The sequence below is a fragment of the Mauremys mutica genome, chromosome 8 (genome assembly GCF_020497125.1).
Source record: "Mauremys mutica isolate MM-2020 ecotype Southern chromosome 8, ASM2049712v1, whole genome shotgun sequence".
NCBI classification, from domain to species: Eukaryota; Metazoa; Chordata; order Testudines; family Geoemydidae; genus Mauremys; species Mauremys mutica.
Genome location: NC_059079.1, coordinates 29,110,716 through 29,129,959, shown reverse-complemented (window position 1 = coordinate 29,129,959; position 19,244 = coordinate 29,110,716). Strand labels below are relative to the sequence as shown.

Genomic DNA, 19,244 nt, shown 5'->3' with positions numbered 1-19,244 from the left:
GTGGAAGCAGCGGCGGCTCCAGGCCCCAGCACTCCAAGCGCGTGCCTGGGGCAGCAAGCCGCAGGGGGGCGCCCTGCCGGTCCCTGTGAGGGCAGCAGTCAGGCAGCCTTCGGTAGCTTGCCTGCGGGAGGTCCGCCAGTCCCGCAGACTCAGCAGCAATTTGGCAGCGGGTACGCCGAAGTCGCAGGACCGGCGGACCTCCTGCAGGCAAGCTGCTGAAGGCTGCCTGGTGCCGTGCTTGGGGTGGCAAAAAAGCTAGAGCCGCCCCTGAGAGGAAGGCAGTGTGTTCTAACACCTTATGTACACTAGGACTTTTTTCCTGAAATTTCCCATCATTGCAGTAGTGGGAGTGCTAGTGTACATGAGGAGCTGGCAGCCACCGAGTTGTCTACACCTGTACTTAGGAGGGATAGATCACATAATGGTTAAAATGCCAGAGCTGGACTCTACACTCAACAGTATTAGCACAGGTAGATCTGTACATGTGTTAACAGCAAGGGGGAAAGTTTAGAGAGAGACTAGTGTAGATACAGCCTAAAAATGCTCACAAAGTAGAGGTTCACAAATCTGTAATAAAATAAACTACTGAATTAAAGGTGATGCCAATATATTTTTAAATATTAGTGTAAATTACATTTTCATTTGTAAACTTAATTGCCTTGAACTTACTTTCACTTTTCAAAAAGTATTGTTCAATTTAAAAACAGGTTTATGTATTTATGTTAAAGTTAAGTTTATGGGGAAGGGATGTTAATCAAAAGGTAGTTTCATGGTGGGAGTGTTCCTTTTAAAGATTTACTTTTTTCCTAGTTCTTCAGAGTTCAGATTGATATTCTTAAAATTTGCGCATTTAAAATTTTGACAGAACTTGTAAATACAAAGCTAAAGAATTTTATGTAGTTTCAAGGAAAAATGTATTCCCAATCCAAAAATAAATTTTCCTCTCTCATCTAATTCAGAAGTGTATTTCACTACTTCCATGTTCACCAAATCATAACCACACAAAGGGTTTATTCACCACTTAGGAATGAAAGTCCATCTGTTAGTTATTATCTTTGCTGTGCTACAGCACTTCAGAATGAGTGCTTAGGAGAGATCTTGTAAGTGCTCTCTTTGAGGAAAATATAGGCATCCAGAAAAGGGTAAAATCCTGCAATCTTTTGTCAGGAAAATTCCATTTACTTCCCAGAAGTTATTGGGAGTTTGCCTGAATAACGATACTAAGATGGGGTCCAAAACTGTAGTGTCTCATGCCATCAATCTATTGTGTCTTAATTATACTAATAATACCTCTGTTTCCATTTAGGGAAGCTCGATCTCAAAATATTATGGGGGGGAGGGCTTTGCTTCAGGACTACCATCTTAAAATCTGGGTAATGATCAAATGTGATGGTTAGTGCAAGAAAATTTTTTAGAAGTGTGAACTATTTGCATTCTGTTTATTTTTGTAAATGTTATGATTTATCTGATCAAAGATTGTTTCCGATATGACAGTTTTCTGTCCTACAACTAGAGTTCTATGAGTTCCAGAAATCGCATGAGAATTTGTTTTCTTTAATCTGAGATTGCAACACAAAATCAGAGTTCCTGTGGATGATGTAGGGGGAGACCTGATCTTAGCAGGGAATTTCCTGTTGTTTGAACCAGTGCAGGCAGTTATACCACTGAGATGATAGCTGTAGGCTCCAGTGGAGGGGGTCTTATTGCAATAGCCTAAACAAATGTAATGTTACTGTCTACAGAAGGAGGTTGGATATTTTTGTCTTCCTGGGAGATGGAAGAATGGTTGCAGGGCACAAAACTGTAGATTCTTCTTTGAGTGGTAGTCCCCATGGGTGGGTGTTCCAATGTGGGTGAGCATACCACAAATTTTTTTCACTAGAAGTGTCCCCTGGTCTGCTCCTGCACATCTTCGTGTTCCGAACAGAGGGCATTAGAGGAAGTATGCACACCCATCCCCTTTTGGGGTTGTGATACCACCACGGTTACAGCCTACCTGACTATCCCTAGGCTGAGAGCAACACAGGCCAATGGCTGGAGTCAGTACGGCTGCCATAGGGATAAGGGCTGTGTGGCCTAATAGCCAAAATCAATATGGCTGCTCTTGTGTTCAGGGCAGCGTGACCTAGTAGTCAGTCTATACAGCTGTCCTTGGGGATCAGGGCTGTGCAGCTTAATAGCCAGAGTCAGTATGGCTTCCCTAGGGATAAGGACTGTGTGGCCTAATGGCCAAAGTCAGGGGCCGCCACCGTGGGGGTGATAGCTGGGGTAGGGGGACCCCCTCCACTGGGTCTCGGTTCAGGGCCCTGTCAGTAGTGAGTGTGGTCACCATCCAGTCAAAAGGGACCTTACCACAACATGCTGATCTTCATCAGATGGGAGATACCACTCACTTTGCCTCCCTGGGCCACTTCCTACTGTGTCTCCTGAAGCCGGGTTCTGTACATCATTGGGATCTGCAAGCTCCTTGGTGTAGGTAGCGCTCTGGGATTCCAACTCTGGTTGTTCGGCCATAGGCAAAAGGTCTCTGGTCTGGTCCATGGGTTTTCTGGTTCCCACAGTCAGATGCTGGAGCCTCCACCAAGCATCCTCCCTCCTCTGTGGTCAGCCTAAAATGAGCTGGGCTGCTCCATTTTATACTGAGGCAGCAGTTGGAGCATGCCCAGCATGGTCTGTGGGGTGGGACTTCCACCACCCAGAGTAGGACTTCCACCACCCTTTCTTGCCTAGTGCGGGGTATGCAAACCTTGTCACAGGTTAGGGTGACTACCTCCCCAGTTCCTTTCTATTGTTCTACCCCTCATTGTCCATAGCTTCACTAACCTTCCTGCTTCTAATCTAGGTGTGTGTTTTTTCTGTAAATAGTGTACCCTTTGTATAGTTACAGTAGTTTTACTAATAGGTAGGTAGTATTTTGCTGTCTGGGGGGTTTCCCCCTCTTTTACACCACCACCATTTAGTTCTTAGTATGCTTAAAATTCCAGGCTTTATATTCCTGCATGGCGTGACCCCCATGATTCGGGATTATATTGCTTTGGAGAATCCCACATTTCCTCCAAATGCAATATTGGTTGTTCCTTTCCACCCTGAATCCAGCAATCCCATGAATTCCAGTTCTGAAGACACTTGATAGAGTGGTCTATGAAAGCCCAGTCTGACCCTGGATCAGCTGATCTTCACACATACACCCTGTACATCAGCTGGAGGTACATGTTAACACCCCTGCTAGCCAGACGCACCCTGGCTTTGGGCCATCAGAGACCAGGCCCAAGGACTCTTAATAGTCAATGGCAGGAGGGTAAGGAGAAACACTCTCGTAAGAAGCAGGCGAAATCTTCTCCTAAAGGGTTACAAGAAGATGACTGCCTTCCCTGCACCCTCCAAATCTAATGAGACTCTGCACCCTGGTACGGATGTGTCAGGGGCTCACAGAGAGCATGGATCTGAACTGCCAAGAGCTGCCCCAAAACTGCTGGTCATGGAAGGGGAAGGACATGGGTGGGAGGGATAGCTCAGTGGTTTGAGCATTGGCCTGCTAAACCCACGGTTGTGAGTTCAATCCTTGAGGGGGCCATTTGGGGATCTGGGGCAAAAATCTGCCTGTGAATTGGTCCTGCTTTGAGCAGGGGGTTGGACTAGATGACCTCTTGAGGTCCCTTCCAACCCTGATATTTAAAAAAAACAAAACACAACCTGGCACCAGCAAGAAAAAGAAGGGAAGGATTACCAGCTGCACCAATGGTACAGGAAGAAATACTAGATAGTAGTGACATTCACTTTCCAGCCTAATTCAGCACCATCTGCCCAACCAAAAGGCAGAAGCCCTTCCCATTACCCACCCATCAGACCCTGGTTGCTATGCTTGAGGACTTGGCTCTGTATTCCAACCCAGTCACTGATACTGGTGGAATCAGTGGTCTCTAGACAGATATCCACAACATCATTGCCCCATTTTACAGTATTGTCCACTAGCTGAGGTATATGGTGCCAACAGCTATGCCAGTGGAATCTGGATATTCATACTCCTATGATGAGCTAGAGGCTGAGATAGCAGCTCTGAGGCTATTCATTGCTACCCAACAATTTCTGCCAATCTCAAGACCTCCTGAGGAGCATTAGGGAGTCACTCCAGATTCCCCTGGAGGAAATCCAGGACTCCACTGACAAATGTTGGGCATCTTCCAGACTGCAGTCCCTATCAAAGTATCACTTCTGATCAGTGAAGCTATATTGGGGTCCATCAAGACAATCTGCATACCCCAGCCACCTGTGCCCCAACCCTTAAAAGGTGTACCATCTAAGGGGGTGGAATATTTGTTTTCACACACACACGCCAAATCTCTGGTAGTTCAGACTGTCACTGAGTGCATCAGACTGAGACAGCCTAATTCTGTTCCTTCCAACAAGGATGCCAAAAAGTAGACCTCTTTGGAAGAAAATTTCTCCTCCACTAGCCTACAGTTTTGCATTGCAAATTATCAGGCATTGATTTCTAAATACAACATTATTAATTACAACAAATTATCTGAGTTTACCAACAAAACTTCCACAGTAACTCAAACTACAATTTCAAGACATCATTGACAAGGATCAGCTGACAGCCAGGTCAGCCTCCAAGCTTCAGTTGATGTCATGGACACAGATCTGTGGTGACTTCAGTTTTCATGATACGGGTTTCATAATTCTAATCCTCTGGGTTTCCCAAAGAGGTTCAGGCTAGTGTGAAGGGCAACAATCTGTTGGTTAAAAGAATGGATGTCTTTGCACACCCTATGGACTCCCGTGCAACCCTCTTCTCCTTGGGTATTCACACTCCAGCACCTTGGAGAAGGTGCTCCAAACCAACCCCATGTAAGCAATGCCCTGTTCCATAGCCTTTTTACCATCACAGAGCACATGAGCCCCCTGGAAATGCCAGAGGGTGCAGTGCAGCAGACAGAATGCCCTGCTCTCATCCTCTCCACACTCACAGCTTCCTGCCAAGAGATCATTTTGCTGAGACCCTCTGAAAGCTGCCAGCCATAAGAACATAAGAATGGCCATATGGGTTCAGACCAATGGTCCATCTGGCCCAGTATCCTGTCTTCTGACAGTGGCCAGTGCCAGATGGCTCAAAGGGAATGAGCAGAAAAGGGCAATTATCCCCTGTCGTCCAGTCCCAGAATCTGGCAGTCAGAGACTTATGGATACCAAGAGCATGGGGTTGCGTCCCTGACCATCTTGGCTAATAGCCATTAATGGACCTATCCTCCATGAACTTATCTAATTCTTTTTTGAACCCCATTATAGTTTTCACCTTCACAATATCCCTAGCTATGAGTTCCATAAGAACATAAGAACATAAGAAAGGCCGTACCGGGTCAGACCAAAGGTCCATCTAGCCCTGTATCTGTCTACCGACAGTGGCCAATGCCAGGTGCCCCTGAGGGAGTGAACCTAACAGGCAATGATCAAGTGATCTCTCTCCTGCCATCCATCTCCATCCTCTGACGAACAGAGGCTAGGGACACCATTCTTACCCATCCTGGCTAATAGCCATTTATGGACTTAGCCACCATGAATTTATCCAGTCCCCTTTTAAACATTGTTATAGTCCTAGCCTTCACAACCTCCTCAGGTAAGGAGTTCCACAAGTTGACTGTGCGCTGCGTGAAGAAGAACTTCCTTTTATTTGTTTTAAACCTGCTGCCTATTAATTTCATTTGGTGACCCCTAGTTCTTGTATTATGGGAATAAGTAAATAACTTTTCCTTATCCACTTTCTCAACATCACTCATGATTTTATATACCTCTATCATGTCCCCCCTTAGTCTTCTCTTTTCCAAACTGAAGAGTCCTAGCCTCTTTAATCTTTCCTCATATGGGACCCTCTCTAAACCCCTAATCATTTTAGTTGCTCTTTTCTGAACCTTTTCTAGTGCTAGAATATCTTTTTTGAGGTGAGGAGACCACATCTGTACACAGTATTCGAGATGTGGGCGTACCATGGATTTATATAAGGGCAATAATATATTCTCAGTCTTATTCTCTATCCCCTTTTTAATGATTCCTAACATCCTGTTTGCTTTTTTGACCACCTCTGCACACTGCGTGGACATCTTCAGAGAACTATCCACGATAACTCCAAGATCTTTTTCCTGACTCGTTGTAGCTAAATTAGCCCCCATCATGTTGTATGTATAGTTGGGGTTATTTTTTCCAATGTGCATTACTTTACATTTATCCACATTAAATTTCCACAGGTTGACTGTGCATTGTGTGAGGAAGTACTTCCCTTTGTTTGTTTAAACCTGTTGCCTGTTGTTATTGGGTGACCCTGGTTGTTGTCTTACGTGAAGGGGCAAATAACATTTCTTTATTTACTTTCTCCACACTGTTCATGATTTTATACACTTCAATCATATCCACCCTCCGTTGTCTCTTTTCCAAGCTAAATAGACCCAGTCTTTTTAAACTCTCTTCATATGGAAGCTGATCACAACCTTAATAATTTTTGTTTCCTTTCTCTGTACCTTTTCCATTTCTAATATATCTTTTCTTGGAGATGGGGTGACCAAAACTGCAAAAGTATTCAAGGTGTGAGCATACCCTGGGTTTATATATTGGCATTATGGTATTTACTGTCTTATTATCAGTCCCTTTCCTAATGGTTCCTAACATTCTGTTAGCTTTTTTACTGCCACTGTACATTGTGCAGATGTTTTCAGAGATCTAGCCACAATGACTCCAAGATCTCTTTCTTGAGTGGTAATCACTAATTTAAACTCCATTTTGTATGGATAGTTGGAATTATGTTTTCCAATGTGCATTACCTTGCATTTGCATTTATCAACATTGAATTTCAATAGCGATTTTGTTGCCCAGTCACAGAGTTTAGTGAGATCCCTTTGTAATTCTTCACAGTCAGCTTTGGACGTACAAAATTACAGAAGGTAGTTATCATCTGCAAACTTTGCCACCTCGCTCCTCACTCCTTTATCTTGACCATTCATAACTATGTTGAACAGCACTGGTCCCATTACAGATCCCTCTGGGACCTGCTATTTACCTCTCTCCATTCTGAAAACTGACTATTTATTCCTACCCTTTGTTTCCTGTCTTTAACCAGTTACTGATCCATAAGAGGACTTCCCCTCTTATCCCATGACTGCTGGTACTGAAGTTAGGCTTACCAGCTTGTGATTGCCCTTACTAAAATGGCTACTATCTACCATTGTCACAACAGAGCTAAAACTACAAGCAACCCCCCCGCCAAGTTGGCAGCCATCTGCCTACAGCCTTTACCAGGTGGTAGTGAAGCTGTACTCAGTGGGACAGAATCTAGGCTTCCCTCAGCTTATTCATCATGTGAGATCTAGGCAGAAGAGGGAGCAGGGGAAACAGTACAATGTGTGGGGCAAAGAATGACCCAGGGTGGAGAGTCATCATCTTAGCATATACACAATGTGCCTCAGGTGGCATGTAACCAGGAATCATTACCGAATTTGGTCTGCTGATTGGATCATTAGCTTCCTTGGCCCAGGCTGGGTACTGATGGAGAGTGTGACATGAACGTTGATCCATGCCCCCCAGGGTGGGGAGTAAAGGCAGGGAATCAGAGAGGTGTGTAGGAGAAGTCGGGAATATGCGGAAGTGAATACAACGGGTGGCCAGAACAATGAAGGGAGAGCTTGTAGAGAATGTGGATGTGGGGTGTCTGTGGGGACAGGGGAACATGATGGGATAGGCAGGGAGATTGAATACGGTGCCAGATAATGAAGCTTTGTTTATAACAACAGGCTTTAACCACAGTTTCTGAAACAGTACTGAATGTTGTTTGTTCCTGTCTACACATGCAGTTCAGCAGTGTTCCATACCAGTTCAGATGCACCCCTTGCTGACATTTGTTGCCAGTAGGGCTGTCAGTGATTTAAAAAAAAATTAATCATGATTAATCACACTGTTAAACAGCATACCATTTTATTTAAATATTTTTGGCTGTTTTCTACGTTTTCAAATATATTGATTTCAATTACAACACAGAATACAAAGCATACAGTGCTCACTTTATATTTGCAAGTATTTGCACTGTAAAAAAAAAAACTAAACTTCTATATACTTTCTGTAACTCTTGCTGTCTATCGCCAATAAAATTTACTTTAAAAAAACCAAACTGTGGTTCAGTGATCTAACACTTCAATAATTTACAATCATAAAATAGTTTAACGTACAAAGGTTTTATGCTATGCCAAACTGAGACTAAAGCTGTTTTGTCTAAAACATGAGATAATGGAAAGTGTATTGTGGCATGTGAATTACTTTAGCCTCTTTGAGGTAAATGTTTGCTTAACCAGAAAAGAATGTGTTGAGGTCCTTGCCAAAGGAAAGGTATTGCTATACTTTAAATGCAAAGTACTGTAAGTAAACCAGTAAATGTTTCTGTTCTTGTGTTTTTAATCCACAAGTTATGAAAGCATTCATTGAATAAGAAATGTAATATATTGTTATCCTTTTTAAAGGGTTTAAGAAAGAACAGGTCATAATTACTTTGGGTCAAGAGAAATATGAAATCAAATATTTTCATGATGGTTGAAGTTTAATATGGGGGGGGGGAATAGCTATTGTTTACATAAAGTTTCCTTCAAAGCCAGAAAACTCAATTCCTAGCTTACCTTCAGTATTTCTTTTGTCTGGTGGTTTCTGAGGTGTACTGTTCTTAATCACGCATTACTGTAAATAGTAAAATGTATCAATAACTTCTCTCATCCATGCAATGTGGTTATTGGTAAAGAATAACTATACAGCATGTTTAAAAAAAAAAAAAAAAAAAGGAGCAAAGAGCAACTAAGGGAAATGTCCCCCTTGTACATAAAATTTATTTTGTATCTAAACTTTATTTGCCTTTAACTGATTCAGTAGTTTAGTAGTAATTTAATAATCCTAATTTCAGTTTCAAAACGGGAGTCACGTCACTCAGATCACATTGTAATAATAGCTGAGCATCTGTTAGATGTTGCAGTTATATTAAGTATTAGAAACAGGGTTTGCATTGTAGAAAACTTTTGAAAATTCTTTCCCCCCCAACACCACCATCCAGCTTATTTTGGTTTGGAGGTTTATAAAGACCAGAGAGGATAGGGTAGTTTTAGGATGTAATTGTAGGGAATATGCTCAGTTGACTTTTTATTACTGTGGCATAACTTGTGTTACGTAAAGCTGATGTCAGTACTGGCTCCGAATATATCCTTCCTGGAGGGTGAAAAGGCTTCCTTATATGGAAAAGGCCTGCTGATCCAAATCACGTGACCCTGGCAGAACAGACGAATAAGTGGAGTTTTCTGCTGGGAGTTGTGTTCGCAGCTGATGCAGTGAGGAGAGGGTTTGGCTGAGGGGTAAATGGCAAGATTATGCCATTTTTTCAAAACATGATTCACATAATGGGGATCATACATTGTCTAAATTGTGTCCAAGCAATTTTACCTTTACAAGATAGATGTAAATGCCTCCAATATAAATTTGTTCTGACAGTTTGAGCCTATATGATCTTTTCTACCTGTCTAATAAGGTATTGACAATTAAAAAGCCAGTATGTTAAACTAATATTCAGTGTTAAGCATGTAAATTAAACCTTTAATATTAGAGCCTTAAAGCATGAAAAATTATGATTACATCTGTTTATTTACTTAGCATACTATAATGGCAACTAGTACAGGAAAACAAATTGCGCACTGAGGTTTATTTTTATTTAATTCAAAATCAGGTTTTAGTCCTCTTAGTCTTTAGAGATACTTACATTTCGCTCATTCCTATATTTTTAGGATAAAGTGTTAAGCTTTAAAATGTTTGTTTGATCTAGATGGATAGTAACATTGGCTTGTAATTAAAATGGTTTCCAATTGAAAATTAGTCTTACCAAGATGATTTACAACTAATTATTATATTCATTTCTGGAAATAAGAAAATGCATATTATATCCTCGATGCTATAAAAGTTAAAATAAACTTTCAATTATTTTTTAAGCTATGATGAACTGCATACCAGTAAAAGCCTTCTAGACAATTTGAAAGACAAGGTAGTAATTGAGTACCCAACATTACTTGTGGTATTAAAGAAACTCAAGAATGATATGGGAGTTCTTGGCCAAGGTAAGCATAAATTTATTTCCTGTTATGCTAGATGTTTTAGCTGAATAAACAATAATTAAGGATACATCCTTTATTAATCTCAGGAATGTACAGTATGTTTTGTATTTGCCTCTAAATTTAAAATATTGACAGAAAAAATCTATTACAGATTTTGTGAATGCTCTGCTTTAATTCCTTTAGGTAGATGGCTTAAATTTTGTGCTTACTCTGTGTACTAGTTTTTAGAACATCGTATGTAGTGTAACCACAGCAATAAAATTTTTGGACTTTTTTCTAGTCTTATTTATTACATTTCATGGGTAGCAAAGCTGTGCAACACTTGTTGGCCTTAAGGACACAATTTTGCGTAATTTCCCAGTGTAGTTTTTCCCCACATTGGACAATTAATTGACATTATAAGTTCGAATGCCTACCAGATAATTCAGAAGATGGAGTTTCAATGGGCTTAAAAGAGCTACATTATCTTTTCAAAGTACCTTGTTGTGAACACCTTTTGATAGTTAGTTTAATAAAAGAGGAAAAATCACATTTTGAACTGAAAACTTTAAAGGAAGTGTAGTGAGGCGGCCTGGCTCCCCGCCGCACCTGAGAGGGACAAGCCAGAACAGCCGCCTCAGTGGGCGGAGCCACCGCCACCTGTCCCCGCCCCCCAGAAGTCAAGGGGCGGGACAGGAAGTATAAAGGTCCGGGCCCAGCGCTCAGTTGCGCCCCGGCCGCTGGAGAGGACAGACGCTGGTGCCCGAGCTCCTGCTGAACCGAGCCTGCCCCAAGCCCGGTACCCTGAGGAGGACTGGCCGAGCCTGCCCTGAGCCCGGTACCCTGAGGAGGACTGGCCGAGCCTGCCCCGAGCCCGGTACCCAGAGGAGGATCGCCGAGCCTGCCCCGAGCCCGGTATCCTGAGGAGGAGTCGAGCCCTCCCGTGCACCCGTCTCCTGAGGAGCCGATGCTGGTGGACCCCCCTGCCGAAGCTCCGACGATACATGTACCAACGGAGGGGGAGATTGGAAGTGGCCCGGGGATAGCCGACCCCAGTCTGGCTGTAGCCGACACTGAGCCTATGTCAGTGTGTTGCGGCCAGGATCCCCACTGACTGCAGCAGATCCACGCCGCTGCTTGGGCCCCGGGCCGGGACACAGTGGAGTGGGTGGGCCTGTGTCCCCCCTGCCACCCCACTCACGGGTGGCAGTCTCCCCCTCACCCCAACGCTCAGGCTTAGAAGCCTGAACTTACCTGTTTGCTGCTCAGCCCTGCCTGAGGGTCTGAGCCCTGTATCTGTTGCTGCCCCGCCCTGAGCTAGGGCTTGGGCTTGATAAACTGAACTGCTGCTCAGCCCTGCCTGAGGGTCTGAGCCCTGGACTACTGCCTGCTGCCCCGCCCTGACCTAGGGCTTGGGCTTAAAGTACTGTTTGTTTGCTCAGCCCCTGCCTGAAGGTCTGAGCCCAGGACTACTGCCTGTTGCCCCGCCCTGATCTAGGGCGTGGACTGTGAGACTGAAATGCTACTCAGCCTCCTGTAGTGAGGCGGCCTGGTTCCCAGGCACCCTGAAGTCGAAGAGCGACCCCTCACCTGACAAGGGGACCCGCACACGGACCCTTACAGGAAGTTTTCATTTTTATTTTTTAATTTTCACTTTTGTTCTACTCCACTTCAAACTGCCACTAACAGAAGGAGCACAACTTTTGGAAGAAGGGTGACTCATCGCATCATTTTTAGTGATGCTGATGACAAGTGAGGCACAGGCATTTTGTCTTCTGCTCTACAGGAAACACAGGAAAGTGGTATCTAAAGCTGCCAATACAGAAACGTGGGCTGCCTGTTTGAATGCTAGAAGGTTGAAGTTGCCATCTGGTTGAGAGGAACTTGCTTCCTATTTATACAGCTAATTTAGAAATAAGTTACTGTGCAACAAAAGAAAAGTACAAAATGGATCCAGAAAGACCCCAAAGGCACAAAAAACAGAGAAAACAAGGAGGGTGCTGGTATTGGGAATCTAACTAGAAAAAATACAATGGGTAACAATAACATGTGCCTCCTAATTGGTGCATCAACTCAAAGAGCTTGTAGGTGAGCTGGAAGATCAGGAATGTCAGCACTAGGAATTGAATATTCAAGCATTGCACCAAAGTAAGCTCCAACAATCCAGTCTGTAATATTGACAAAGTTCTGTGGAGAAACTCCCAAATAGGTTTGCAGCAGATCTTTCTTGGCAGTCTTAATCATGGCTCTACCTAGATTCAGAATTGGACTGGAGAAAACACTGACTTGCATACCATAGGAAACAGTCCTGCAGTAGCTGAGGAGGATGGTATAGCCTTATTGATGGATTGGTGATTGATTAATCTTTTAAACCACAGTGATCAATAAAGGTTTAGTCTCTTGAGGGCTACAGCATCAGGAGTATTACTATCAGTATCATTAGAATAAGGGATCCTAGAAGACATGAGAAGCAACTTGCAAGTTATCACAAGTCCCTTTATTAACAAATCCACTATGCAGATAAACAGTCCCACAAATGTTGAAATGCAATAGCGATAAAGACTGCAAAGTGTTTAACCGTATGAGTGGCGTCACTCACATCTGATCTCCTGCTGGGGGACCTTGGAGTATCAGTCTTTATCTTTCCCTGCATCATCGTCACCTGGGGTTCTCATCCTGATATCTCCTCTACATACCCCACTCCCCAGCACACAGGCCGGACAACACCTTTTTTTCCCTGAGTTATGCTTACACCTGCTAAGGCTTGTATATAAGGTTTCCAACCCCTTTTTCTTCAGCGGGGAGTGAAAGTATGGATAATTTAGGGGTGCCCCATCTCTCATTGGCGCTACCCTTAGTTCCCCTTGTTCTCATTAACACCTACATAAATGAGTTACCATAACAACTTGAGGTTATTAGTAACATTTTTGGGTATTCTCTATCAGGCATCTTGTGGTATTAACTGGTACATAGCGATGTATTTGCCAGTCGATTGCTGAATAGTTTCCGGAACATCAGCACTTAACCCATCTTTTACCATAATTTTAATCTTTACTAGTAGAGGGTTATCTTTGAATAAACTAGTCAGACCAACCTATTTCAGGCCTAAGGCCTTGTGTGACTGAGTATTTTACAGGCCTGAGACTTGAAAGGCCTGTGTTACAATATTAATTAATATTTATATTTCACCTCTCTATCCTAAATATACTTTTATTCTTGGCTGCAGTGGGGTAGCCATCTAACTTCCATGACTTTTAACCACTGTTCTGTCTGGATTATAATGAATGATCCTGCTAGATTACCCTCACTTAAAGAAAGGGATGGGATCCTTTCCAGCTGACCTTGAGAGCTTCTGATAAACGACAGAAACTCTAACTTCTACTGAGAAGTAAGGCACCACATCAGAGGGTGAGACTGAAGTCTTTGTCTTGCAACTACATCCACAGACATTCACTCCAGGAGGAAAAGCAGACACATTACACTTACTGGAACATTTCCATTCAATGAGAAACTTTGTCTTCGTCTTATCCAGTTTGGCTTGAGCTGAGCCCTTCCCTGTTGAACAGGACCCCTATGTGGTAATAACTGGCATGAGAGAATTCGTTCTAAAATTCAATTCTAAAAACCAAGTCTGAATAGGGTTGACGTCATTAAAATTATTATTGCCTGATGAGCTATTATGGCAACTGCCTTTGAGCTTATTATCCAAATAAAGTATTGAAAGAAATTCTAACCTTTGTACTACTACTGCTTCTCTAACTAGTTGGTTCCATAAAAACTCAGAGTAGAGGACTGGAGCAAAGGGAAGAGAAAACTGATGTTGGCCAGAAACCTGAGGAAATGTTGAGGAATGTGTTAGAGATGTGCAAATAAATGTCTTCAAGACAGTGACCATCTATTGCAGGGTTTGTTCAAAAAGATGCTCTCTTAAAAGGCTTATATTCAGTAAATGTAGACACCCATTTCCGGTTTAGCAAACCATGAATTTGCTTAGTCTTTTTATGGCTGTTAATATGGCATCATGGGTTTACATAAAAATTCAAGAATGCAGTCCCCCTACCATAAGTTTACAAACAAGATTAGACATAGCATAGCAAAAGATTGTATACTAAAGGGTAAAGGTTACAGTACGGAAAGATCATGCTGTTTTTACCTTTGCACATCTTATTAGTTAACATGTCTTTTTTGTTTTTTAATAATGCTCTTAAGCCATGTGCTCAGTTTGGGCTGTATGGCCTGCAGGGCCTTCTCTGTGCATACTAAAGGACTTACCTTTATATCCAAGCAAGCTCCTTCTCACCTGGTGGGTGGAAGGGGGGGGAGGTTTGGAAAAATACCACCCTAACACTTGTTCTAATTTAAATGTAAAAAAAAAATTAGTGTTTGATTCAAATATCCCTTTTTAAAATGTGACTATATATAATTTCGGTGTTTTGAAGAATCCTGAAACTGCCCAGAAAGTGGAGTTAGGTTTGAAGGAAAATTATCATAACTTTTGAAGCCAACTACATTATTCGATTATTAAGACTTTTTAAAAGCAGAGTTCACCTCATAAAAGATCCAGGTGCAACCTCTTTTTTTTTTTTTTTTTTGTAATGGACTGGAAATCTATTGAAGGTACAAAATAAGATGGAAGAAAAGATATAAAATAAACTGACTAGAGATCACATAAACAGTTGAGACTCTTCAGGTTGTTTTTATTTATATATATAAATGTCCCCAAATATACACAATAAGGAGTAATCCATTCAAAGATTGTTAACCAAAAGTCTTTAGTTTCTGTTCATTATCACCAGTACCATAACAATCATAGCTTTCATCAAACAGTCTTATAATGGGAAGTGTTGGGTAACCTTAATAGGTAATACTACCAACCCCACCCTTAACAAACAATATACTATTTTTAACTGAGTGAAAACAATGTACACTATCCATTGAAGTAGTAGTACTTGTAACAAAGCAGAAATAAACTACTATTCAAACTTTAAGCCCATTGAGCATCTTTGAGTCAGAAGTTTGTCAGACTATTTTCTATAAAGTTGTGATGCTTGACTTGCGTAAAGAAAAAATACAGGTACTCTGCTGTCAGCACACAGGGTCAGTCATGGGTCAAGTTCATAGGGAATTACAGACATTTTTTTCAAGACTGAGGGGCAAAAACAGTCCTCACTTTGTGCATTAACTCAGTACATATCTGGCATATAAATCTTAATTGATTATACACTAGATTTAATGTAGACAAAATGTGACCTCCAATGTTTCTGGGTGAAATGCTTCTATTTTCTTGACCAAATTCCATTGAAAATGTACAGGTGCACACTATGGTCCATGTATTATCTGTGCTTGCCAGCTGCAGAACTTATCTTGACAACATAATAATGATGCTCCATTAGCTCCCTCTCCGTAATATTTCGTTATTAAAGAGCAGCTGACACCATATGTCCAGAAAACCTATTTGAATTAATCAGTGATCAAACATTGAAAATACCAATGGGTGAAGGGGAAGTTGGCATGTGTCTCTATTGTAGCCTTACTTTGCTCTAGCTGTAGTTTGTTTAGGTTTGGCAGAATTTGATTCTTAATTTTTTAAATAATTTTGATGGATAATATTTTTAAGCATTTTCACTTTGTACTCATTTTAAATTTTCACAGTTGTGGGAAATTATGGGGAATCAGGCAATAGTAGGGGGCCAGATAATTATTTAATGACAATAGATTCTGAGACTCAAAAAGTTAAATTTTTATAACAGTTAAAACATCACATGTCAAAATATACAAAGCAAATATCTTTACGCTCTAATAATGTCAAGCGTTTTTCTTTCTTTGCCTATCTGTAGCTTTTGATTATTTTGGATGAAAATACTGTTTTTTGTGTGCGCCATGAAATCCAGAGTTTGACCAGAAAAAGCAAATCCTTCCAAGACTATTTATATTGCTTATGTGGTGGTGCTGCAAACTGCTGGCATCTGATGACCTCATCTTGGGATGGTAGGAGCATAGGCACTGGAACTAGAAGTACTGGGGGTGCTGCCGTACTGCCTGGCTTGAAGTGGTTTCCATCATATCCAGGGTTTACAGTTTCATTCAATGGCTCTCAGTACCCCTACTATACAAAATGTTCCAGCATCCCAGGGTAGGAGTCAGTACCTGCTGTGTCAGGAAATAAATATGAGTGTGAAGACCAGATTAGAAAATGTGTGCTGCATAATGTGATGATATTAAGACAGTGTAGGTCTGTCCTAAAGCTCTGGGCATCCTGAACCCATAACATCATCTTTGGCTCAGGATTCTGTAGCCTTGCCTCATCTTTAGGAGTGAAACATATAAACACAACACATTATGTGCATCATATCTTAATTTTCCAACAGGAAACTAGCATGTCTCAAGAGTTCCCTCTTAATCAAAACGCTAACAAAACTTCAAATAATTGATACTGCATTTCTTTTGGCTTATAAGTATGTGGCAACCAAGAAAGCAGTATTTCAAAACAAATTAGCTGAGGGAATGAGCCAAACTTCAGTGGATGGAGGAGAAAAGTCACATGGAGGCAAATGCACTCTGCCTTTATTGCTAAATGTCAAGAAATCTATAAGCACTTTTGCTCTGTCCCACAATAGTGAGATTCTTCTTGATGCCACCAGTTTGTGTTCATAATCTCACTGTGAAATGGTCATTCAAGAAAATAATCGCTGTTATTGGAAAGCAGAAATATAAAGTGTTTTTTCTAGAACACCCATACTCTACCATGAGCAAATAAATGAAAAACAGTGTTGTAATAATGGTCTCCTCTTTTTTTTTTATGCCCTCCTCAGATGCTAGTGAATCCACTGAGGACTTGGACAGTGACAGTTCATCCCTCTCATCTGAGGAAGAAGGGGAAATACGGGACAGTTCCTGAAAAATCTGTTTTGACAGAAGGGGGTGTGATCAGCTTCTTATACTTCTTTTTTTTTTTTTCTCCTTCATTACATTTATTGTGACAGTTTTTTTGTTTTAAGGGCAGCGTTTTCAAAACTGGATGCCTAACTTTAGGGTAAGTCCTAGCCATACATTTTCCATAAATCAGCGTAATACTATATATTTCAAAGGTACATTCAGCTTGTGCAGTAATCTTGGGCATCTAGCTTTTATCTTAACAACCCAGCTCAATATTTCTCAAACAGAGCTTAAAAATCTGGCCATTTACTTAGGTGCCTAACTTTAGGCTCCTACTATTTTTTAAAAAATCTTGACCTAAATGTTTTTTCTAGTTGAATTTATTTTTTTACAGTATTTCTTTGCTGTGCTGAGCCTCTGTAGACAGGGTCATAATTTCTTGTTGACTTTAATCTTCATTTGGTAACAATGTATGTGTTTAGTGCAGTAAATTTAGTTTTTCGTATTTAAGTGCATTGTGCAGGATCCAGTGAGAACATTTTTTTTTCTGGCTAGAGTAGTAGTGAGCTTTTGCATTGTTAGCATGATGTTGTTTTAAATCAGCAGAACTGAGTAAATTCACTAACTGCAGGTAATGCTAATACATTTATGACTTATAAATATTTCTTATTTTGTGTACTTTTGTATTGTGATTTCATCTGTTGAAATCAGACATTGTAAATATTTCCTGGTTTTAATGGAATATCTTCTGAGATTTATCTCTAATTTAAAATAAATAAAAGATGCTGCATAGAGATTCATGTAACACATCACCTGCTGGCAAGGAACATTTGCTGTGAAATTCTACAGCAGGATGTGATTATCCCATAGTATACATCCATGTCATGAGTCACTTAATACCTTCCAGCCTGTTTTTTGGTTAGATCCCATGTTTATGGTATTTGCTGTAGGGGGACAGCACACATGGCTGGGGGCAGTAAAGCACCGATACACCTACCTGGCACTATTAGTTTCAAATCATTATGGTCCAACATAGCATTGGGGATCTCCACATGCAGGGCTGCTTGCAAGATCAGGACGTGTTTGTAATATACTTTTCTTGTAAGTTCACAAGTCAGCATTGTTAAATCCCTTACCCGCCTTCCAGTTTAAGATGACCCGTGTGATAGGAACTTGGAAAGCCGATCCTTGATTAGTAGGACACAGTGGCCCTAATTCAGATTGAGATCTCATGTCAGGCACTCCCAAACACACACAGAAAAACTGTCCCTGCAGAAGGCATACAGCCTAAATAGACAGGAAAACAGCAGCACAGAGAAGTGAAAGGACTGTCCAAGATCACATAGTGGATCCGTGGCACAGCCAAGAAGAGAACCCAGGTCTACTGACTCCCACTCCTGTGTCCTATTTCACTGACCCATGATGCTAGCTAGTCCTGCTAGCTCCTTACCCATCATGCTCCTTTCAGAAGACTTTGGTAGCTCTGTCTGTGCAAGATGGTCATGGTTAACCTGCATCTGATATCCCTCCCACACTGATCAATTTTTCCACCAACTTTCCTGGGTATAAGGTATGCTTTCATCATTTCATAGGAATCTGATATTCATCAAATGCTCCATTCATTGGGCCATCCAGTTAATCAAGTGTTGGAGAGAGGGTTGATGCCTTGTTAGCACTGGACAGTTATAGGATACATGCCATTGTTTCTGACAATAACACCACATCTCCTTTCCCCAGCTGCCCCTCCCCTCACTCCACCAACCCCCATCACCCTGGCTCTCTAGCTGCTTTTGATGCATGCAAGGGACTAGGTTCCTGCTCCCACGGGGGGAAGTCACATCTCTGACTCTTTCCTATGCCCTGGATTCTTGATAAATTTCAAACAACCAAACTTCTTCCTGTCTGGTGACAGCATCCTGTGCCCTACTTTCTTTTTACAATTCATAGTAATAGAGAAAAATAACACATGAAGCTAGTTTTTTACCCACTTTTACAAGGATTTTTGTCCATTGTTATAGATACTTCCATGTTACTTCACTTCAAATGAAATACTAGGTCTTTCATAATTACTGATTACTGCATTCAGGCTCAGTAGCCACAAGTTACTGAAAACAAGTTTTGCACCTGTTCACATAAATATGCATTAGCAATAAACCTCTCATTTTAACTAAACAATATAACTGCCAAAGCTTATTTGATAGAAAATTAGTTTCATCTGTAGAAGATAGTGGGATTCCTGTTCTTAAGATTCATGGGATACCGTAGAAA

The 19,244-nt window shown here is 41.5% G+C and overlaps 1 protein-coding gene across 3 annotated transcripts in view; it reads left to right on the top strand.

Annotated features, from left to right (window-relative positions):
* The window catches only part of ZNHIT6 (zinc finger HIT-type containing 6), a 63,332-nt gene extending 45,562 nt beyond the window's left edge, over positions 1-17,770 (top strand). For all 3 annotated transcript variants that reach the window (XM_045027375.1, XM_045027377.1, XM_045027376.1), the window contains exons 9-10: positions 10,000-10,124; positions 16,913-17,770. In XM_045027375.1, coding sequence (XP_044883310.1) covers positions 10,000-10,124; positions 16,913-16,998 — 211 coding nt within the window. In that variant the 3' untranslated portion in view covers positions 16,999-17,770. The remainder of the gene's footprint in view (positions 1-9,999; positions 10,125-16,912) is intronic.
* The last annotated feature ends 1,474 nt before the right edge of the window (positions 17,771-19,244 follow it).